General features: G+C 52.4%; 1 protein-coding gene across 5 annotated transcripts in view; it reads right to left on the bottom strand.

Annotated features, from left to right (window-relative positions):
- Window positions 1–23,199, bottom strand: part of Shank2 (SH3 and multiple ankyrin repeat domains 2) — a 434,250-nt gene that overhangs the window by 126,834 nt on the left and 284,217 nt on the right. For all 5 annotated transcript variants that reach the window (XM_050137009.1, XM_050137013.1, XM_050137010.1 and 2 more), the window contains exons 16-17: window positions 5,328–5,410; window positions 3,708–3,832 (exon numbers count right to left, since the gene is read on the bottom strand). In XM_050137009.1, the coding sequence (XP_049992966.1) occupies window positions 3,708–3,832; window positions 5,328–5,410 (208 nt within the window). The remainder of the gene's footprint in view (window positions 1–3,707; window positions 3,833–5,327; window positions 5,411–23,199) is intronic.

Raw genomic sequence — 23,199 nt, 5'->3', positions numbered from 1 at the left:
GCATTTTTGGTGAGAGCAATGCCAGCCAACCCTCAGAGGATGATGGATCCACCAGCCTGCGGGACATCACAGTGACAGCCAGTTCTCCTCTCCTCATCCTTGAATAGCTGTCCTGTGCCAGCCACGCACATCTTTCCATGACTTTCTTGGCTGCTGGAGTTTCCAACCTCTCACCTGACCTGCACTTGCCCAGCCACTCTGTCCTCTGAATGCCCCCCTGGTCACTGTCATTTGGCTGCTTGTCACGTCTCTTAATGACACTGCCATTGGTGTTCTAGCTCAGGGCTCCCTCTCCACAAACTCTACCACCATGGGAGGAAAATGCTTTAAAACAAAAACAAAGCCCCTGCTTATACTAAGCGCGCCCAGATGTTTCTCCTTGTCGTGATTCCCTAAGCAATCCGGTCTAACAGCCATGGACAAAGCCTTTACTATGCGGTGAAAACATGGAGAGCAGCTCTCGTGTTCCAGAGAAGCTGAGTGAGTTCTCCTTCGGCATGGGACCACTTTCCACAAAGAGCCAGAGTATCTCCCAACCTTGATATACTGGGGGGCTATAGCTCACCACTGTAGCCAGTGACTGATGAGCGTGTGGGCATGTAGAGCCACTATGATCAAATGCCCTCATACATGGGGCTCACACACACCCTCACTCAGATCTGAGGCGACCTCTTTAAGAGAGCTGAGTTCTCATGCTGACACTGGGGGTCTTTTATGTTGTTGTCATTCTATCCTTGACTTCAAGATAGCTTGTTGATAGGGCTGGCATGAAGGCTCAGTAGGTAAGAGCAGTTGTTACCAAATCCAAGAACCTGAGTTCAGTCCCTGAAACCTACATGGTGGAAAAGGACAACTGACCCCTGTAAGTTCTAATCTCCACATGCGTACTGTAGCATGCACGCACACGTGTGTGCGCTCACGTGTGCACACACACACAGAGTATATATTAAAAGATTTAAAAGGTTGACAGAGCTTTACTCAAATCTTATGATTGCTTTGTGGGAGAAGTGTAGTTATCAAGGAAAGAACAAAACAACAAACAAAACCTTCCCTAACACTTTATCAGGACAGAAAAACTCTAGAAGGCGGAGCCAGAGAAAATCCTGTACAACAGGAAACCCTTCATTACAGGCTCCAGCACCAGGCACGATGACAATGTCAGGGCAATCTGACCGAGCTACAAAAAGAGGAGTGGAGCTTTGTGGATACTTGAGATGTTAAAAGTCAACTCTCACTTCTAAAGTGGCCCCCTGGTCCCGAAGTTCAAACCACAGCATGTAATTTTAGAGAGAAAATATGAAATCTGACATACTCTGCAGATTCAGGCAGTGGAGAAGGCTTGCTAAGGGGCACGGGGAATCAGGGCTGCATGGCGACACTTAAGGGAGCTTTGCCCACAGTCACCCCAGGCTTCATGGGGTGTTCGAGGGGACAGCTTCACCCCACACGGATTCATAAGGGAACACATAAAGCTTTTTAAAAACAATCCCTCCAAGATGGAAAGCCATTCACTGAAAATACAGAGAAGCTGTCCCCTGGGAAGTACATGCCTGTGTAAGGGTTTATAAACGATTTTAATATCCCAGTGGCAAAAGCCAGCAGCCAAAGAAACAACACAACTCGGGGAGGTGGACTTAAATTCAGGCATCTAACAGAAATTCTGAGTTCTACCTCAGGAAGCCTGGGGAGCAGAAGAGGAGGAGCCTGTTCCCCACCCCCAGGGGCCAACCCCTCTGCACGCCACAGCCCCATTAGCAGCACACGGCTGTGATAAGCAGCCTTGTGGAACCATGGCATGCTAAGTCCTTCCGTAGGCCATGCACAAAATCATAGGACCACACACAGCCCTACCAGGCTTCAGGGGCCAAGTCAGACAAACCTAAAATCCTGGAACTAAGAAGTCACCGGAACAAAATGCTTGTTTGCAAAAGGTAAGCAGACTAGTCTATCAGATATCACAGTTATATCTATATGTATGTATGTGTGTATACACACACACACACACACACACACACATATATAGTCAAAGTCAAAGGAAGTGCTACGAGGACGGAATATTGTGGGGTAGTATGCAGGACATCCCCAGAAAAAGTGCTGCCCCAAGCATCTCCACCTCAGAGGCCCAGGCTTCTTTTATTGACTAATTTATCACGGAAACAGTCAAATGAACTGAACATCAGGGGGTACGCGTCCATCTGCAGCCCTCATTTATTATTGAAACCCCTATCAACCTCCTGGAGCTCCCTCTCTGCCATCACAAGGCCACCCACACAGCACTCAGAGCCCCAACCCCAGGCCACGCCCCCTCTGTCTCTAGTGTCTCTCACACACAGGAAGAGGGTTTGCGTCACAACCGCATCCTACAGAAGATGATTCAACTTTGTCTGCATTTCCAGGAGGGCTACAAACCCCATGAACTCAAGGAGCTGCAGCCAGCTTCAGCGACTCCATTCTGGAAGAGATTCCAACTGTTCCAGCACGCAGGAACCCGAATTGGCCTGTGTCTCACTCAAACCAGGCGCTGGGAGGTCAAGAGTAGTTCAAAGTGCCTTTCAACAATGACCTGAGAGTCACACAGGACTCGTTACCTGCCTCCAGCCCTAACAGTTGCACTCTCTTCTCTCTCCATTCCTGTCACTCCCTTATCGGTGCGGACAAACTCCAGAGAGATATGCACAAGGCCACAGATAGAAACCACCACAGGCAGCTGCCATGGAAGGCAGGATAAAGGCTTCAAGTGCTATCTCACTGGGACAGGTGAGGGTGTCCTCTTTTATGTGACGGACATGCGTTGAGGTCACCCAGGGGGTAGAGACACCATTGGCTGGTGAGATCCACCTGTTCATGATCTCCACCTGCGTGTGAGTTCTGACACACTTGAGGCAAGACTCAGAATGAACACGGGGAAACAAAAACTGCCAACAAAGTCCACTTGTGTCTAGTCCGATCATTAAAAACATTGTCTTTCCAACCTACCACATTTTTCCATTCACCCTGCTTCCGAAGAGTAACAAGTTCTCTCGCACAGTAAGAGCAAAAGCAACACCTAAACCCGTGAAGAGGTGGGATGCCCTGAAGCACCAGGATGCAACTGTCTCTCTGGCTCCAACATCCAACTGCAGGTGAAACTCACAGAACCAACACTTGCACACAAAGACGTTCCTCAAATGATCAGACGTCACTCCACTTCTGGGTACCAACCGAAGTTAGTTTCAAAAACTTCTAGACATTGCAGATTCCTCTCCGCCCACTCCAGCCCTTTTCCTTCCCCTGCCTTTGCCCCATGCTCTGTGATCCTTCAAGACCATCAACCATGCAATGAACAGAGACCAACCAACTCTTAGTTATCCGCAACACACCTCATGATAGCCAATACCACAGGAAGGCTTGGTGACGTGCTCTTAGGACTCAGGAGCAGGCAAACCACCCAAAGATCTATGTGGCCCCAGCATCATAAAGATGTCTCCATCTTCTTCTTGAAGACCCGTGACCAAGTTCCATGTATGCTTTATCCTCTCAAAGAACTATGAAGTTGACAGTCAACATCAGGGACAGAGGGAATAGCAGGGGTGAGGACACTCGGGGAACACAAGCCACGCAGCCTAAGTCATCTACCAACCTAGTGGTTGTGCTCAGAAACACAGCCCTCTCCCACGTGAGAGTCGGCGCTCTCCCCAAGCAGCACGATACAAACACCTGTGCCCTACCTCAATCAAGAAGTCCCCGGTCCTTAGTCCGGCTTGCCACGCAACCCCACCTTCATCCACAGACTCCAGGTACTGCAGGGCTGGGAATGCCGGTGTTGGTGTGAACTCCTCAATGGGGGTATCAGCTAGGAAGAGAAAGAAGTTTTGTGTTGTGAGTCTGGGGGATGTTTTCCGAGTTAGTCATCCCATTGGCCATGGGACCCTGGGAGGAAGACAGCCACTACATCCCCCATTGGGAAGCAGTGGTCCTGGCTAGCTCTCCCCAGAGAGGGAGGGGCTCATTGCTCACATGCACATCAGTGCTAATGTAAGCCACAGAGCGGGGTGCACGCCAGTACCCCATCATGCCTCTTGGCCTCTCTGCTGAAATCATGGGATAAAGTACTCTGCGGTACATGTCTACACGTCTGTCATTTTCTTTAAAAGTATCAATGACTAAACATTTTCAGTTCTAAAAATGGAAAAGTTCCTTCCTCTACCACACAGAGCTAGGGAAAGACCATACTGAAATCGGCTGCCAATTTCACAGCTATACAGACTCGCAACCCAGGGGATTCAACTTGGAATAGGGACAGAGCACAGTGTTGACCCAGTGGGTGGCTGCTGATTTGGAACCTGCTCTGAAGTCTCTCCAGGGGGGACCTGGCTTTCTGTGACCATCACATGACCAGCATGCCTCTCAAGGCTGGGCTTCTGGGGCCCACAGGGCTGCTGAGGGACTTTCTCAGTCCTCCTGAGAGGCCGGGGGTGGATGGGTGGGAAGGTGTGAAGCCCGAATTGGGGGAGGGGAAGGCACACCACACAGGCACGGACCTGCACCCTGGGGGTGGAGAAGGCTCTGCTCTTCTCTTTTTGGATGGATTGCCGTAGGCGGCCAGAGCCTATGACAGGTGGGCAGGCGAGCCAGGGAAGGAGGCCTCCCGCACAGGTACAACTGCCACATGGATGACCCCCCACCTGCCTCAGGCAGATGCCTCTTCTTGGGAGGGCTGATGCCATTTTGCTGTAGTTGGGAAGGTAAGTCCCACACTAGGGGTGAGCATGGGCCACTGCTTTGGGCTGTGACCCAGAGCCTCCCATTCCCAGGCCACAGGGTGTGAGCACTACCAGCTTAGTTTGTGGCAGAGGGGACCTTCTATTCTCCTTGCCTTTGCAAAGTCACCTTAGAGGTGAGTATCTGGACACCTGCCATCCTTGGAGCTGAAACCCGTCCCCAGCACAGGCCAGCTTCCGGGTACCTCAAACTTGGGCTGGGCCATTCTGGGTATCTGAGATCAGGAGCTTTGAGAGCCGGCGCACTGTGACTGAACTGAAGCCCAAGCTGCAGGGTCTCCCCAGGACTGAGAGAAAAGGGGGGGGGGAAGGAGAGAGAGCAGCTCATTTGGAACAGCACTGTAGATGGAAAATTAAAAACAATGCCTGCAGGAAGCCTCGATGTTTTCGGAGGAAGGCAGAATGTTAAAGAGCATCGTTGTCTAGCAACCAAGTGCCCCCAGGAAAATGCTTGTTTCATGCTTATTTCCAAGCTAAGGAAGGTTCATCATACAAGCATGTGTATAACACACACACACACACACACACACACACACACACACGAAAGGGGGATCCAAGAACGCTTACCTTTTGCTCCTCGGAGCACGAATCCAAAGCCCTCGTTGTCTTTCTTCTGCAGGACCACCGTCTTGTCCTCAATAATGCAGTCACTGTAGAGAGAATTCCGGGGATAGCGACCATTATTGTAACCGGTCATCATCACGGTGGCTGCTCCACCGCCGGGGACGCTCATCATCACAGCCAATTAATCACCCAGCTCGGATCCAGGCAGCATGGAGGAGCCTGGGCAGCAGCTCGGTGCAGGAGGAGCTGGGGGTGGGGGGGTAGCAGGATGGGCGAGCGGGGCACAGTGGGATGTGGAGGGGGGCGGCGGGCGCAGGAGCCAGCCGGGGGAAGGAGTCATGGATGCTAGGGGGGCTGCCCAGGCCGCCGAGGAGCAGGGGGCCCAGCTTAAGGGACCTGGGGGCTGGCCAGGATGCCACCGCCCAGAGCAAAGAAAGTAAGTGGCCCGGGTGGTGGTAGTGGCGGCAGAGGCAGTAGCGTGGTGAAGGAGGTCCCCAGGCCTGTCTCGGCCAGACGCATCTTCCAGGGAAGCAGAGGAAATCAGCCGGAGGAATAACCAAGATAGCTGCTTTGCTCTGCTATTTCTTGAAGGGGCTTAAAGAAGAGATCAGGTTCTTTCCGCTTGTTCTGTGCACGAGCCAGCAGCAGGCACTGGGGACGCAGAGACCTGTGCTTTGCAGCCAGCGCCCCCTCCCTCCCTCTCCCCCGTCCTAGGGAATGTGGTGTGCAGCAGGAGCCCCCACAGTCATCTGATGAGCCCACAGTGCGACCGGCGCGGCTGCCTGGGCGTCATCCCGCGCGCAGAGGATCCGCAGGCTGGGCTGGTGGCCGGCGGGAGGGGGAGCCGCCAGCTCTGTGTCTCTCTGGGCCACAGAGGCCAAGGCTGAGGCACCGGTGAGAGAGTGAGGGGCTCAGGCCATTTCAGTCCCACCAGAGCCAAGAAAGGCAGCGGCTCCCTCCTGAGGAAGATGCCTTGCTGAGGACAGAGAGGCCGGCAGTGTCCCCGCTGCAGGGAGGACTGAGAACCACAGGGTTCACCTCTTTGTAGAGCATTTCCATTTTAAAAGGAAACAGACTGAAAAACCTCAACTTTGCTGTTGCGGCCAAAGCCGCCTATCACCAACATTAACAGAACTCCAACTGTCCACCTGGAGGTGAGCGCAGGGCAAACAGGAAGGAAGATGCTGCCTACTGACTCGAGAGTCACCAACTGTGGCCCTCTTTGGCCTTTTTGGTGGGTGCGGAAGGGCAGGAGACAGGGCTGTCTGCATCTCAGATTCAGCCATTGCCCCCGCCCCCCGGAAGTAAGTCAGAAGGCAGGAAGTCTGGGGGTTGGGACCTGGAGAAGGAGGGAGAGGGTTTTCTTTTCTCGAGTCCCAGTGGGAGGTGTGAGCACCTAGGACACGGTGGCCAGAAACCCCAACGGAGGGAGTAGCAGAGCCCTGGGGTACAGAGGAAGCAGGGAGTGAGGAGCAGCTACGGGCTCCGAGTCCCACAGTGGTGACAGTTCTCTTTGGCGGCTTGGGGTCTACAGAAAGCACAGGATTTAGAGTCTGGCCTGCAGGCAGCAGCCGACTAGGACCCAGCACCCTGGAGCTGGAGGAGCCGTGCAGCCCCATCTAACCAGCCTAGAAGGCCAGTCCAACCTTTTGTCATTGCGACACTAGGCTGACATTACCAGCTACAAAGTTCATACTTAACCATGTAAAGTTGCAAGGAAAAAAAAAATAAGGCAATAGAATCTTAGAATGTTTGAGCAGTTTTATCATTTTGGGTTGGCCCTGTTAAAGCTGCCTTGGGTACATGTGGCCAGTGGTCTGCCAGTTAGACACACCTGGTAGCAGGTGAGGAAAGAGCAGTGACTTTTTTCACCGTTCCCATTGGGCAGGTGAGACTGATGACGTTGGGGACACTGTAGTCACTCCTCACAGGGTCATACTAAGTAAGTAATACCCTCCACCCCGTGCTCTGTGTTCTGGGCATCGACTATGGAGAAGGCAACATAGGCTGGGCAACGACCCAGGCTGTGAGCACAACAGTCTAGGCAGGATTACTAGCCATAGAAGTCTGAGAAGGTATCTGAGAAGCTGGCCTCAAACCTTGCTGTGTTTGCTGAGACATGCCGCCAGCCTCCTGGGTCATGCGCACAGGTGTGTGAGACCCCTTTTACTCAGTTCTCAAAGGCCCCTGTGCCATCAGGTCCCACTGGGGTGAAGAGAACCCATGGGTGAACCACTAGGCTGGCCTGCAGAAGCAACAGGCCCTGTGGTCCTCTGCTTCCCCTATCGACAGGCTGTAGCATGGCCCACAGTCACTTGGGGCTGCTGTGGTTGGATGCCACAGTACCCGTGATAGTGTGGTTTAGTGACAAGGCCCCAGGGAACCCCTTTCAAGTATGGTCAGTAACTGGAGAGGGCCTGGCTAGTAGCCAGTTCCTGCTATCACATGACTGCTTGGGAGGAGAGCTGGGGTGGGGAGGGACTTGTGGCTGTGCATTCAGGGACCTTACAAGACACTGGGTGAAGCAAGCTTATGCCGGACCCTTCCATCTTCCCACTTTTGTGCCTGCCCTCAATTTCTGGAATATAGACTCAGGTCTCTTACTGGAGACCCCTTTCTCCTCCAACTTCCCAAAGGAAAGCCACCTGCCTTGGAGCCAGACAGTAGAAACCTTGTGGTCCCTTTATGCACCTTCTTAGCCACGAGAGTGTCTCTGAGCTTCTGCTGCTCAGCACAACCCCCTTCTCTCCATGTACATTAGCAGCCGAGGGCTGGTTGCCCTAACTTTTTTTTAATTTTTTTTTTTTTGGATTTTCGAGACAGCGTTTCTCGGTAGCTTTTGGTTCCTGTCCTGGAACTAGCTCTTGTAGACCAGGCTGGCCTCGAACTCACAGAGATCCGCCTGTCTCTGCCTCCCGAGTGCTAGGATTAAAGGCGTGCACCACCACCGCCCGGCCTGGTTGCCCTAACTTGAGGGTCTCAGAGACGATGTCGGCATGGTCCCCTGGACAGCAGCACTGGCTTTGGCCTGGCTCAGGACAGAAGTCATGGAAGGCTCCCAGAATACATTTCATCAGCCAGCAGAACCTGAGTGCACCCAGACACTTCCTCACACCACACCCACAGGGACCTGCTCAGAGCAGTGATGCTGTCTGGACACTGGCTGTCCCCTGACTGCTTGGAGGGGCAGGAGTGTCACTGAGCCTGGTTCAAAGTAAAGTATGACTCTGAGTCCAAGGTCACCCTGACCTTCTATGCCTCGGATCTTACTCTATAGAATGAGAATGACAACCACAGGTATGGCTGTGGAGGGGGCAGAAGGAGGGGGCTGAATACCCCTTGAGACCCTGCACTGTCAGGGCAGCCCCTGGTGGGCAGTCAGCTGTAACACACAAGGATTACTTTCAGTTTGAAAGAGTCACTGTTAGAGGCTTCTTCTGCAACCCCAAGCCAGAGCCATCTCCCAGAGTCTGATCTGTTAAGACCTTCCCGGCTGGTTTCTGCTGTGACAGCCCTATGTGTACAGAAAGACCCCCCCCCCAAAGCCTCTCATTCCTGAAAAACTGCTTCCAGTTCCTCCTCTCAGTGATGCTTCTCAGGAGCTAAGGCCCACCATGCACCCATTGCCCTTACCCACCAAAAGACCTTGGGCCTAAACCCTAAATTCAGACATCTACCAGCCTGAAGATGGTGGGTAAAACTTAGGAGTGGAAAGTGAGTTCCCACTGACAGACACACCACTGTGGGCAGATCCAGTGCTGGCAACCCTGCCCTCAAGATTCCTCAAGAAGGGGCCAATGCCCACTTCTGCCTAAGGGGCACAATCTCCTATAAGACGCGAGCTGCTGTTACAGATCACCCCAAATGCTCAGGGGCTGGCAGAAGCTGAGGCAGGGGTGCAACACGTGGCAGAGGAGAGCTGGGTGGGAGATGCTGGGGATGACTGCAGAGGGAAAGGCTACCCTGGACTAGCTCGGCAGCCCCTTCCTCCATCTCCAGTTGCCATGGAGAATGAAAGTGCTGTTTATACAAGAAACACATTGACCTCTAGGAACCACATGCAGAAGGCAGCCATGTTTGCTCTCATCCCCAAGACCCACCTTGGGTCAAATGACCAAGTGCATGTGGAGTGTTGTGGGGACTTGAGGTCTGCCACAGCGTGGATTGAAGGACCTCCCCCACATGGCATGCCTGAAGGAGTTTATGGGGTCCACCTTGTAGGACCCCATGTGGCCAACCAGAGTGGCATTTATTTACTGTTTAGTTTTTGAAGACAAGGCTTCACTTTGTAGCCCAGGCTGGCCTTGCACTCCTGGTGATTCCCCCGTTTCAGTCTTCTGGGTTGCTGGGATTAGAGACGTGAGCCATCATACCTGGTGTGGCATTTTCCTGTCTCTGTGACAAAACACTCAACTTAAGGAGGGACGGGTTCACTCAGCTCATGGTTCGAGGGTATCGTCCCTCATGGTGGGAAGGTATGGAGGCATGAGGTGGCCGGTCACATTGCACCCACAGTAAGGAACCATAGAGGGATGAATTTTGGTGCTCAGCTTGCTTCCTCCCTTTTATCCAATCTGGGACCCCAGCCTATGGGATGGTGCCCCCACCCCACATTCAGGATGGGTCTTCCCTCAGTGAAGCTAGTCTAGAAACTTCCACAGGCATGCCCAGAGGCTTGTCTCCTAAGTGGTTCTAGATCCCATCAAGTTGACAATATTAACTGTCTGGTTTCCAAGGGTTTAGAGGGGCCTGGGGGACACCTTTTTCTTGTGGGGCAGCACTCTAGGCCAGGGAAGGCTGCAGGTACCCACATGGCAGCTGGCATTTGATAACTCCTTGCAATGCAACTGTTCCTACAGTAGGGCAAACTTGGAGCCATGGAGAGCCAGGCCTTGGCTGAGGAAACTAAACAAGAGGTGTCCCATATGATTGTAAGCCAGTCTTTTAGGGACAGGACCACCTTGGGCAGATTGATCCTGAACACAGGGTTATAGATGTGGACTTGGGCAACTCTTGGGGTTCTTGTGGTAACGGCAACCTTGTCAATCAAGTTGTTTTGGTTTTTCTTTGATCATCTGTGAAAGAATTCTAGCCTTGGGCCAGAGGTAGCTGGGGCCCCATGTGAAGCTGCCACAAAATAGTATATTAACTCAGACATTTGTAGTGAACACCTACTAAGTTTCAGCTGATGGCCTACTGAGTGCTTGGCATCTTGGAGGGAATAGACTAGGCTCAGTCTGGACCTACGGAGGCATAGAGAATACGTGTGTTGGATGGCACATCCTCACACACGGACACCCTTACTTCCTTATCCCTGGCTCCTTGGAAGCAGGGCTTTTCTAGAGATGGGCACTCTGGACTTAGGAACCCATGAGACCAATGCCTGTATCCTTACCAGAAAGGAGCAGAGGGAGCTAGAGGCTCAAAGACCTCAGGAAGAAGCCACAAAAGCTTAGTGGGGTCTGGAGGGATGTAACCATCAGCTAAGAGCCAGAAAAGAATCACAGTCAAACAAGAGGGGCCAGTAAGGGGCCAGGAACCCTCTCTTTCCGGGGAGCTGGAAGCAGGGGCAGGGCTGCCCATGCCTGTGATCTCTGGATCTGGCTGGTGGAGTTAGGAAGACAAACGGATGTGGCAGTCACAGAAAACTGCCCAGACAAACAGAGGAGTTGGTGCTGTGGGGTCCAAAATGGTCCTCCCCATAGAGAAGACAGGCACAGCATACCCAGGCGTGGACGGCTGTGGTGAGGCATGAGGGAGGCTACAGAGCAGGGATGTCCAGGGAGGCTGGGCTCCACCTGCACGTACACAGCTAGAGCTGGCACCTGCGCAGCAAGACCTCGAATCTGTGACAGCCCCAGCTGGCCCCTCATGTCGTCCAGGAAGGCAGAGATGACAGATAAGCAACTGAGCCATTCCTTTCCCTCAGTGAGGTGGACACACACAGTGGCTGGAATTTAGTCTTGGGGTGAAAGCTGGCTACTCTTTCCTGAACAACTCTCTCTGGGCCCAATCCTGCTCCCTGGAGGCTACAGATGCTCTTTTGTGTGTTGGGAGTGGCCCATGGTGCGACAGAAGACACAGATCTATGGCTCTTCAAGGAGCCACAGTGGAAGCTGAAGCCAGGAAGGTCCCATACAAGAGCTGGGTGTTACAGGGACCCAGACATCAGGAAGCCACCCAGCACTGGTGCAGACAGAGGCCTGCAGAAAGGGACTTCACAGACCCTGATGGGGGTGAATTCTGGCCAGGTGAGCCTATGCAGGTGTGGAGGCTACCATCAGGAAGTGACAGCGGTATCCACAGTCATGCAGATAAGTGGGGACTCCATCTGTCCCCAGGCTTTGGCTTCAACTCCCAAGCTATTTGCAAGCTGGGAAATAAGTTTGGTGCCTCTCAAATGCACGGGGTGTAAGCAGCAACATAGCAGCCCGCCTTTAGATGAATTGTCTCTGGAATCTCACCCGGGGTCAACTCCATTTCCTGTTAAATCTGGTATCTGTAAACATCATTCCTTCAGGTGTGAAAATCACTTGTAAGCTAGATTTTTCTCACCTCAGGAGAATCCTCAAGTGCTGTTGGTTGCTAAGAAGTGTGTGCGGGCACCGCCAGGCAGTGGCCACAGTGACTCAGCTGAATGGGTTCAGGGAAAATTTATTTTAGACAATTCCAATGGCCAAGTGAAGGCCATGGGCATGCTGGGAACATTCACTAGCAGTGGGGTGGGCCATGGGGAGGCGGGTCTGCTCTCTGTCAAGGGGCATGCGATGGAAATGCAAGATCATCTTTCTGAAGCACTTGCAGGACAGGGAGTGGAAGGCTGAGAGGGGCATCCCCATTGCTCCTGTGACTTCATCTCAGGGCCGGGCTGTGTAGGAACTGGGGCACTATTAGAAAGACGTGTCTCCAGGGAGCAGCAGTGACGGCAGATGCCCTAGAAATTTCTGGATTCTGCCAATCAGGAAGGATGGGGCCATGCAGGATGAGGTCAGCTCCTCTGTGGGGGGTAGGGAGGTGCTGGGGCACCGGCCAGGACTTAACAGGTGTCCCGGCTCAGTCTGTGGAGCTGCCAGCCAGGCCCTCATGCTGCTGGTGCGGGCAGTCGGCCCAGCTCACGGAGGTAGAGCTGGCTGTAGATGGCACAGAGGGCCTATCTGTGGGTGGGCCAGGGGAAGGACAGCCGGTCCAGAGGAAGGCTTGGAAACTTGCAGGTGGACAGGAGGGAGTTCTCATCATTTGTCCACTTGCCACCAAAATGGGGATCCTCTTGGCTTTATCCACATATGGTACTGTCCTCTAACATCCTGCTTCCTGATTGGAGCATGATTGGTAAGACTATCTTGCTTCTGGGCCACTAAGTCTCATGCCGGGTGCCACTTGGGCTTTCAGTGACAGTCAACTAAGGATGCTAATGGGAACCGGAGTTGTGTCACCTGTGGGTAAGCGATGGAGACAGGCATGGGCTTCACTCCTCCTGGCTCCTGGGAGCCACTCTTTCTCTGGATGAATGGAGGCTCCACCCCTTCCCGTGGAGACCGCACACACGCTCCTCAGACGCATGCTTGCCTATGCCATTTCTCAGATGGGCCATTATGAAAACGTCCTGCCGGTGTTTATTACAACCATCTCCTTCCTCGTTGCTAACGTGATAAGCAATACAACTTCTTCCTGATGGCAACGACCATGAGCAGAGAACTCGATTCGAATTAAATCGTCTCATTACCTTGCAATAAGTCACCCACGAGTGTTGCCTAAGCACCATCCGGTGTGGTACCTGCCAAGCACGCTTCAGGAAGATGGCTCCAAACGCACCTTGCCTTGATGACAATGACGGCCGCTCCCAGCTAAAATGAGGGAACCATGCACAGAGTAGGGAAGGGGGACCCAGACCCCAGGTGGGATGCGTCCCAGTGTCCTGAACCCACACAGGGTCCTTAGCAAGAGTCCCCTTGCTGGCTTGCCATCCTCGCTTGTAATGTTGGTGTTGGTTGCAGCTTTAACCCACCCTGGCTGGTGAGGAAACGTTTATTTGAGAGGGGTCAGGCACAGAGCAGGACCTGGAAGCCTGTGAGCTTGGGAGAAAGCTCCTGTACCTCCAAGAGCCTGCTGCATCCTGGGAATGTAACACACAAATATAGATATTGCCATGTGCACCCCGCCCTCATGTGGGTGTTAGCAGGAGTCTTAGGTGCTCTGCTTGGAGCACGTGGTAGGACATACCTGTAGGCTAGACACAAGGTGTTCCACTGAGGAGGCAGATGAGGGTCAGGGACCCATGAGGGAGGGACAGCAGCCTCCTTCATTCTGGAGCTTTCAGGAACCTAGGATCTTGCCCCTGTGGCCTGAGGTTTCCCTCCATGAGCCCAACTAGACATCTCCAGAAAGGCAAGAGGTAGGGTGGCCCACAGCACTCTGGGAGAAGCTGATTCAAGCTAACAACTGAGGAGACGGGGTAAGTGCCAGAGAAAATGGAGACCATTTGGGTGCCATTCTCCAGGAACTACCCCGCAGGCGCTCCACTCTGTCCCTGAGACAGCATGGCTCAGGAGACCAAGACAGAGAAAACACTTGTGTGCTTTCTCAAGATACCCTTCCGAGTCCTGCAAAGGCCCATAGAGACCTAATGCTGGGTCTCCCCTAAATTCACTCTTCATTGTATGTATGCATGTATGTATACACACACACACACACACACACACACACACCTCACCTTAAATCAGACAGTATTACCTTTCCCATTTAAAGTACTCTTTCTGCAGAGCTTCAGCATTTTGGGAATAATATCTAAAATCTCCACCATGATCTGGCCCCTGCCCCTCTCAACTCCCTGTACTCCAGCCGGGCTGCCATCTCCCCTTCTGTGGGCAGGTCCCACTCATTAACCACGGTGTCTTGGCATGGCCCATGCTCTCTGCGCAAAGCTGCCACGAACTTTGGGAGCCAGATTGTTGTCATAACATAGGTCCTTCAGTGACTGGGGTGCCTTATGGATGCTGGCCCTGGCAAGACTGAGCAGCCTGTTCTGGGCAGAATGCCCACACATGGTCATCCACTGACCTGAGGGTCTTAGTAGCTACTGGTTCCCTGAGTGACATCTTAGTGTAGCCAGTGAGGCATGGGTAAGCTCCCTGCCCTGTTCTGATGGGACAAGGGACTTTCATTTTTAGAATCAGGAGTCGCTCCCTCCCAGGTTACTCCTGCAGGAGGTCAATCTGGGCTCCAGTGAAAACTCTGCTCCCTATGGCACCTGCTTTTGTGGCCTGGGGAGCCTCCAGACTGGGAGAGCATCCAGGCCAAGTCTGCTCTGGAACCCCAGCCTCCACGCTGTGTGGAACATTCTTTAGAATCACCACAGGGCAGCCCAGCTGCCTGGTATTTTGCTGAGAGCAGGTCTGTTTGTGCCTTTCCCTCCATCTACTAATTAGAACGACAGATCAGGCCTGCCCCATCTGGCTGTCTCTACGCTAGCCCAAAAGGACCACACAAACAGGCCAGGAAATAGGCACTGGCTCTTCTTACATGGCTAGCCCCCAACTCTGGTCTGTGGGGTGAAGTAGGGGCCACCCTCGATGTAAACCATTGGAATCAGTGAGACAGCTCAGCAGGTGAAGGCACTTGCTACTGAGCCTGCCAACCTGATTGATCCCTAGGACCCACACGTGGAAGGAGAGAACTGCCTCCCGCAAGTTGTCTTCTGACCTCCACATGAGTGCCTTGGAATGTGGACTCCCATACACAAATAAATACAATAAATGACAACTAAAAACGTGTGACTGTCTGTTGGAACCCCAGATCCTAGTGAGGAGGCCCCACAAGGCTTACCCACCCTGAATGCCTTGAGAAGCACAGGTTAGGTCCAAGTCACAAGACCGAATCACAGCTGGCCCCATACCCGCCTGCTGTTGCCCGCTCCGTCTGCTTGGGAGCACCACAGCGTCAGACCGTGTTCTTCCATAAGCAAGCTCTGAGGTGTGAACATGGCACTGTGTTTGCACACATGGGGACAGGGTTGCCTCTGGCACACGTAGGCTGCCTGGCACAGGCCACCAGCCTGCACAGCCATGCTATACCAAGCTCCGTGGATGTGCCTCAACACAGAACTGAAAAGAACTCCATAGCAGCACTGTCATCTGGTGGGGCCACAGGAAGCCTGTGGGGTTCACTGTGGGTGGAATCCCTTTAGCTCCTCCCCAGGTGCTGGCACTCAGAGAGAGGACACTGTCACCATAGTGGTGCTTACAAAAGTAGATTAGGAGTCCTAGAGGCATTGAGATGGAGCCTGTCCTTTCTGCTGCCCTCCTTCTTTCTCTCCTTTTATAGAAACAGGGTCTCTATTAATTGACACTGGCCTCAAACTTACTATGTAGCCGAGGCTGGCCTTGAACTCCTGGCCCTCCTGCCTCCACCTTCCCAGTGCCGAGATTTTAGGCATGCATCATCACACCTGTTTTTTTTTTTTGAGGTGCAGGAGATTGAACCCAAGGCTTTCTGCATGTCAGTCCAGCACTTTGAGCCACATTCCTGGCTCTACTTATTTGGGCTTTTTATTATTATTTATTTATTTTACACAGGGCCTCATGTAGCTTGGGGCAGACTCACCGTATAGGGGAGTCTGGCCTTGAACTCCTTGAAGGCCCCAGAGCTGCCACCACCCCCAGGCAGAGGAAGCACTTTAAGATCTCCATATTCCAGATCAGTGGCTGATGGCTTTTCCTATAAAGACCCAGTGTGATTCTGAAGCAGTCCTGCTAACAAGAGAAAACATGGGCTCTGTTTTGTTCCAATAAAGTTTTATTGACAAACATACAGTGGGCCTTGGGCTGGGTTTTCTCAGGCCATGTCTTCAGTAATCTGTCAGGATGTAGGAGAGACACAAATACCACACCTATGTGATATGGCCCTGCCTACAGCAGAAGCTATGAGAAGACTTCATTTTCCTCAGAAGCTGTGACACTGCCGGTACAGGTGTGCCTGGATTAATATGCCAGGGAGCGATGTGGAGAAACCAGATCACCCGTGTCTTGCCTGGAAAGGTCTGAAGGCTGGGATGGAGAGCCCTCTGCACAAAGCAAAGTGCCCTCTCGCCCTCCCCGAGCTTGACTCACAGTTGAGGGCTGCCTGGACTCGGTTTTCCTGAGCAATAATTATCAAGTGGAAATTAATATGCCAATTATCATAATGACTGTGTTCATGGGCTCCGAATGCTCTCAGCAGAACAGACTGAGCCTCCGGTTTCCCTAAGAGAAAGTGACTTTCCTTCTTTGGTCTTATTGGAGACACAATCTCACCATATAAGCCCAATGGCCTGGAACTCACCATGTAGCTCAGGCTGGCCTCACACTTATAGCAATCCTCCTGCCTCAGCTTTCTGAGTACAGATGTGAATCACTACGATAGATAGTGGCTCTTTATAGACCAGAGGATCAAAGGCATGGAGACATAGAGAAGGAACATACCCGCAGATAAAGTCCAGCTAGGGGTGGGGGCGCGTGCAGGAGGCAGTGTCCCGTGACCTGGATGCTGCCCAGCTAGAGGGTCCTGAATGCTCACAACTCCCCCCGCCCCCGGATGACAGAGCTGGCTCCAGCAGCTCAGCTGAGAAGTGGCTGAGCTACCACATAGCATCTCGGATGCTCTGATACTCTGTCAGTAGATCATGTCCAAAGCCTAAAAGAAAAGCCCCAAAGGAGGTGGCACCCCGATCCCATGGGTTGGCCAATGAGAGGAGAAATGAGGGTTCCACACAGAAACAAGCACACAGCTGATGTCAAGTGTGAGAGATTCAACCAGGGGTGCCCCGGGATTCTGTCTGAATGGAGAGCCTTTCTTACACCCACACTTCTATGTGCAGGGAACTGAACCCAGGGCTTCACACATGCTAGGCCAGCCCTTTGCCACTGAGCTATATTCCAGCCTGCACTCTGGCTCCTGCTCGCTAACTCTAGCTGTTCAACTCGTATTCACCCCTTAAAGCCCATTTCAAACAGTCGTCATGTCTAGGAGGCTCTTTGGATGTCCCTCAAGTGACGCTGGTGCCTGCAGCGCTGAGGCCAAGCCTCATCCCATTCCTCCCTCACATCCAGCTTCCAGCACAGTCTCTATTCCATCCCCTGGTTTACGTCCTTCCACAGACTCTGAAAAAGCTAGCCACCTGATTTCCCACTCTCCCATGCGGCACGAACAGCTGCGGCTATAGGACATGGTTTTAGCCAATGAGATTAGAGAACAGATCTACCAGGGTCTCTGGGAATTCTTCAACGACTTGGGGCACTGGAGAAGCACTGCCTTCCCCAGCATCCCTGCAGAGATGTGTTATGGTGGTGTGAAAACGGGAGCGCTAGCAGCCACTTTGCAACCACGAATAAAGAGCCAAGAGACTGGCGGGTAGCAACTGACCCATGGAACAAATACTGGCTTTGGCCACTTCCAGACTGACCACCGAGGTTGCAGTTTCATCACGTGAGATTTGTTATAGCCAAATGTTTCCTAGTGGACACAGACTGATATATATGGAGAGGAACAAACAGGCAGGAAGAAGGATGGGCTGTGCCTGGCCCTCCAGGAAGATCTAATCACAGCCCCTTGTATGTCATGGACAGAGGTTAAAGACAACCGTCTTTCCTGGGCTTAGCTGCTTTGAGTTTTACGAGTTCTCTGAGTGTTCCAGATTCCTGAGCATCCCAGCTAAGCTGTCTTGCATACAGATGGTTGGGAATAAGGCCAACCAGAGTGATGGCATCTTTAGGAAGATAATGTTAGTGGTGAGTGATAGATAGGATCCTAGCCACAGTGTGGTCAGGGGAAGTCAAGGCAGGGCCTGGGCCTGACCGCTGGCAGCTATGTGGGGATTTGAACCTGTTATATAACTCTCTCCAAATTGATGGCCGCTCAGCCACATCTGGGTCCTGTACCATGCCCTGAGGAACCTCCAGGACTCAGCCTGTCCAGCCAGTTACCAACTTCCTTCCCTGCCCCCAGTGCATGGCCATTAGCCCTTGCTCTCTGAGTATCCTGAGGGCTGGGCGGCCACCAACTCTGGTTGGCTATCTGCTATTCAGACAGTTGCCTGCTCAAATAAAATTCCACGACCCTCCTCTGATGACACTTTACGGTCCTGACTTGGAGACTGCACACCTGGCCCCACAAGGTGACAGTGAGCCTGGCTTCTTGAGTGGCCTCGTCTAAGGAAGACCACTGTTTGTGAGACATGTGCCTTAAGGCTGTCAAAGAAGTGATGGCCACTGGTCACCCACAGCCTGACCCATCAGAGGCCTCTCTTGGGCTCTTCCAGGAGTCTGTCACCTGTGCTGGCCAGACTCTCACAGACTGGGGGTACTCCCAATTTGTCCACAAATATGTCTGTCCCCAGACACTGTAGATATCCCCAGATACTTGCTAGTCCCTCCCTGAGGAAGAGCTGTTTGTCTCAAGTCCTTATCTGTGCAGGAGGCTCCAGGCCTCCTCTCCCCCTCCCTTCCTCTAGCTCCTTCCCTAGCTCTAGTCTCTGGCTCTAGTCACTGCTGCCAGTTCAGTGGTGTTGCTGGATCCCCCAAAGATGCAGGCAAGCTCTCTGACAGGCCGCAGGTATGAGGTTATCCCGGTCCTCTGGCCCCTGACCTCTGTAGTTTCTTTTTTTCATTTCTTTCCTGTTCTCTAAGTTTTCCAAATTTTGTCCCCACATCTGATTATCCTTCAGATCTGTGGCTGGCCCCTCCCTCTGCACCCATGATGCCCTGCTGGGCTGTGGTCTGCTCTGGCTGAGTGCTCTTCTATCTGTAGTCCCCCGGGGCACTCACTAAGAACAGCGTACCCACTGGACCAAGCAATCCAGCCTGCCCTTGAGGGTAGGCAAGGGCACCACATCCTCCTGATAACCTCGCTGCTGGCTCACAGCTCCAGGGACACGCTCCTTCCTCAGGTATCTGGATACTCTGTCTGTCCTTAAGGCATCTGCTCTCAAGATCACAGGCCCAGTGTATCTGCCATGGTACACTGCTCAGCCTGGACCCCATGATCATGCTACTGGACCTTGGCAAGAGACACACAGAGAAAGGTCTAGGAAAGTGGGGGGTGGCACAGGCAGCTGCCAGTCAAGAAAGCTGTGCCAAGAGAACCAGTGTTCCCGGGGAAGACATGACCAGTGACTGAGGATGGACAGTGTCCCCCAATTCATGTCTACCCAGAATTGCAGTGTGTGACCTGCCTGGTAACAGAGGTTTTGCAGATACCATTAAGATGTTACAGGCTTAGGGCTGGAGAAATGGCTCATCAGTTAAGAGCTGTTTCAGCACCCACAACACACAACCATCTAAATTCCAGTTCCAGAGGATCTGATGCCCTCTTCTGGCCTCAGTATGTACTGCATGCACATGGTTCATATACATAAATGTGGGTAAATACACACAAATAAATAAACAAATAAATCTTAAAATAAAAAGATGTTATGGGATAGTGAGATGGCCCATCAGGTAAAGACACTTGCTTCTAAGCCTAGTAACCTGAGTTAAATCGCTGGGACCCGCATGGTGGGAGAAGGAGACCAACTCCCACAGGTCGTTCTCTGACCTCCATGTGTGCATGCACGCACACAGAGGGTACCCTAAATCCAATGAGTGTTCTTATATCAGACATAAAGGGACAGAAAAGTCCTGAGGACAGAGGGGTGCAGTCACTAGTCACTGGCATGGAGCCACCCAAAGAGGAAGAAGACCTGAGTGGCTCCCCTTCAGGGTCTGTAAAGGAAACAGTCTGGAACCCACACAGATTTGGGGCTCATCCTCCTAGCCGTGGAATACCATACCCCCCTCTTTAAGCTGCCTATCCATGGTACTCGTTCCAGCAGCCCCCAAGCCCCACACAGCTGTGCCCAGGATCCTGAGTACACAGAACAGGCACTGCACCCTGGGTCCGCTGTTCACCCGGCTAGAGAGGGCCTATTGCATAGAACACAACATCTCAAGAGAAGAAGGGCAGTGGGGAGCCACGGACCATGAGGGTCTAGGCCGTGCTGAGCAATGGCAGCTCCCATGAGCCACATGAGCACAGGTTTTCAGAGGCTCCTCACACCAAATATGCCATTTTTTTTCTTAAAATGTCCATGACCATGGGCAAGCAGAAGTTCCGGTTTGCTCCTAGCCATGAGACCAGTTGAGAAGCCTGAGCCTTCATCCTTGCAGATGGGCCAGCATTGCTGGGGACACGCTCACATCCATGATCCAGGAGAGGAAGAGGAAGAAGGAATGACAGATCTATGGTGAGCCCCACCTCACAGCAGGATATTGGAAGGACAGGGGACAATGACATGGAGGTGGATGCTGTATGCTGTGTGTCCTCACTCATGACTGGGGTCAGGACTCATCTTGCAATAAGGAGAAACTGAGGCATAGAAAGTAAGAGAATGCCTGTGTATGGTGGATCAACTGGAGAAGAACAAAGCTGAGAGGGCTGGGCATCCTGTGGGCTCTACCCTCCCAGGGCACCTCTAAGGGGGCATCTCCATGCTGATTGCAGCCTTCTAGATAGCTCTCTGCCAGGCTCACATGTGGGTCAGAAACTGACAGTGATGTCTGCTGTTCTTTGGCCCTCCCTTCCTCCTCTACCTTTTTCTCTCTTCATCCCTTCTAGAAAGATTTGCAATGATATCTTCATGTAATCTGGCAACCCACCCTCTGCCTCCCCATCCTCCCCATCTGCAGCTCCTCTTCTCAGCTCTCCCCACTGTCCATGTCCTTCATGGATGGTGTGTCTTCCTGCCTATATAAATGTCCTTTGCAAGTCTCCAACACAGACAGTATGAGTTCCCTACAGCTGCTGTGACAGACAAATATATGCTTGGCAGCTGCAATCATCAGAAACCTGCTTCATCACAGAGCTCAAGGCTGAGAGGGTGTCCCCAGTTGTCCCTGGAAGGGATCACGGCAACACAGGCCACACTTTTTAAGGAGGTTCTGGGTGAGGGTCTGTTGCCCTTCTCTGGCTTCTAGTGGCTCCAGATGTCACTGGAGTTACAGCTGCATCTCCCTAGGTCTTGCCTCTGTGGTCACAGGGCCTTCTCTAGCTCTGTCCTCTTAGGAGACATGAGATGGCATCTAGGCATTTCCTAGGAATGCCAGGACCATCCTTTATAGCAACAGCCTTAGCGTCGCCAGATCTGCCAAGCCCTCTTTTTGCCTTAGAAGTTGACAAACATCTTTGGAGACCACTGTTTGGCTGACCATTTGTGCAAGCCATATGATATATAGCTATGCACAAGTGCATGCATTTAAGTGTTTTAATATTTATATGTTTATGTGTTTTCCTGCTTGTCTGGATGTATACCATGTATATGGAGCAAGTGCTTTTGGAGGCCATAAGAGGGTGTCTGATCCCCTGGAAATGAAGATACAGGCACTGTGAGCCACCTTATGAGGGATCTGGGGATTGAACCCAGATCCTCTGCAAGAACAGCAAGTGCTGTTAACAGTTGAGCCATCTCTCCAGTTCTAGTAAGTGAATTTTTAGATGGATGGATGGATAGACGAATGACTAGATAGGTTAATGATGAATGAACATATGGATGGATGGATGGACAGAGGATAAAAGAGTGAGTTGATTGATGGATGGACAAATGAATGGATGGGTTGATGAATGAGATGACTAAGTCTCTCAGGTATTTGCTCTCTTTTTACAGATGTGACCCCTCTAGGGTTCTCACTGCCTCATTAATCGAGCCCCTCACTCCACTTGAAAAGTGAGAAACGCCCCCAGAATCACAAATCATGAACGTTTAAGACTCACTTCAGCTGAGGTAGGCTGGCTCCTATATGTCACTTTTCACATACCAGGACACAAACCACAGTGATGGGAAGGGACCCGGTGACTCACCCCAGAGGGCTGGAGGCAGAGCACCAAGAAGGGTACATGAATGTCCCACCCAGCCTTCCAGTGTGCTGAGGTTCCAGTCTGTCCCTGCAACTGCTGTGGCCCTTCTATCCCATTCCCCCATGTCTTCATCCAAGGAACGAAGGGTCCATGTATCCCCTTCTGCTCTACCACTAGGGAGGGTTGAGCAAGGCCCCCAGTTCCTGCAGCTGATGGGCAGGAAGGACATGGTGCAGAAAGATGCAGCCAAAGCTGTGGCCGTTCCTGTGCCTCAATCTTTCCCAGTCCCTGACTAACACCTGACTTCAATCCTAGCCAAGTGCCTGGCAGTGCCAGAGGGATCCACACTTGAGCCCTCCCAAGGGGACATGCTCTAAGTCTACCTAATTCTCTTCTCTCCTGTCCCAGGTGCCCCCCTAGAACATAGCCCTGCTTTCCCCTGGCTTGGCCTTTTTGTTTGTCACTGAGTCCTGCGCATCCACAAATATTGCTCCTCCTTAGGGCCAAGTCCAGGCCAGGGAATCCGGGGCACAAGAGTGCCATCTGCTCTGCCAGGCTTCTGGCTACCACGACAGCCTCAGTTTTGACCTTGGTTAGCAGAATCAGGTTTTAACCAGCATGTGTCCTGAAGAGTTAAGCACTGTGGATCTGACTGGCTGCCAAGGAGTATGGACAGCCTGGCTACCGAGCCCAAATGCCCCAAGAGGAAGTCTCAGAGACAGAAGTGGCTCTCATAGGTGAGCTCTCCTGCAGACCTGACCATGTTGTGCTGCCTTCTAACTGACAGTGAAGCCAGGTGCTTGCTGTTGCCTTTGAGGAAGCAGGGCAGTGGAGTTGTGTGGGGCTGGGTAACCTCTTTGACGGCCCCGAACCCTTTGCATGGTGTGATGCTTGGCACTAGGTACCTAATCTTTTCCTACTCAGGGCCACACTGTTCCTTACCCTCCTCATAGGGAGATTTATTAAGAGCCAACAGGGTGCACAGTTCTGCCTAGAAAGAAGCCTCAGCATTGTG

The sequence above is a fragment of the Alexandromys fortis genome, unplaced genomic scaffold, assembly GCF_014885135.2.
Source record: "Alexandromys fortis isolate MF-2015 unplaced genomic scaffold, M_Fortis_MF-2015_v1.1 scaffold_3, whole genome shotgun sequence".
NCBI classification, from domain to species: Eukaryota; Metazoa; Chordata; class Mammalia; order Rodentia; family Cricetidae; genus Alexandromys; species Alexandromys fortis.
This window is presented reverse-complemented; position numbering and strand designations above follow the sequence as displayed.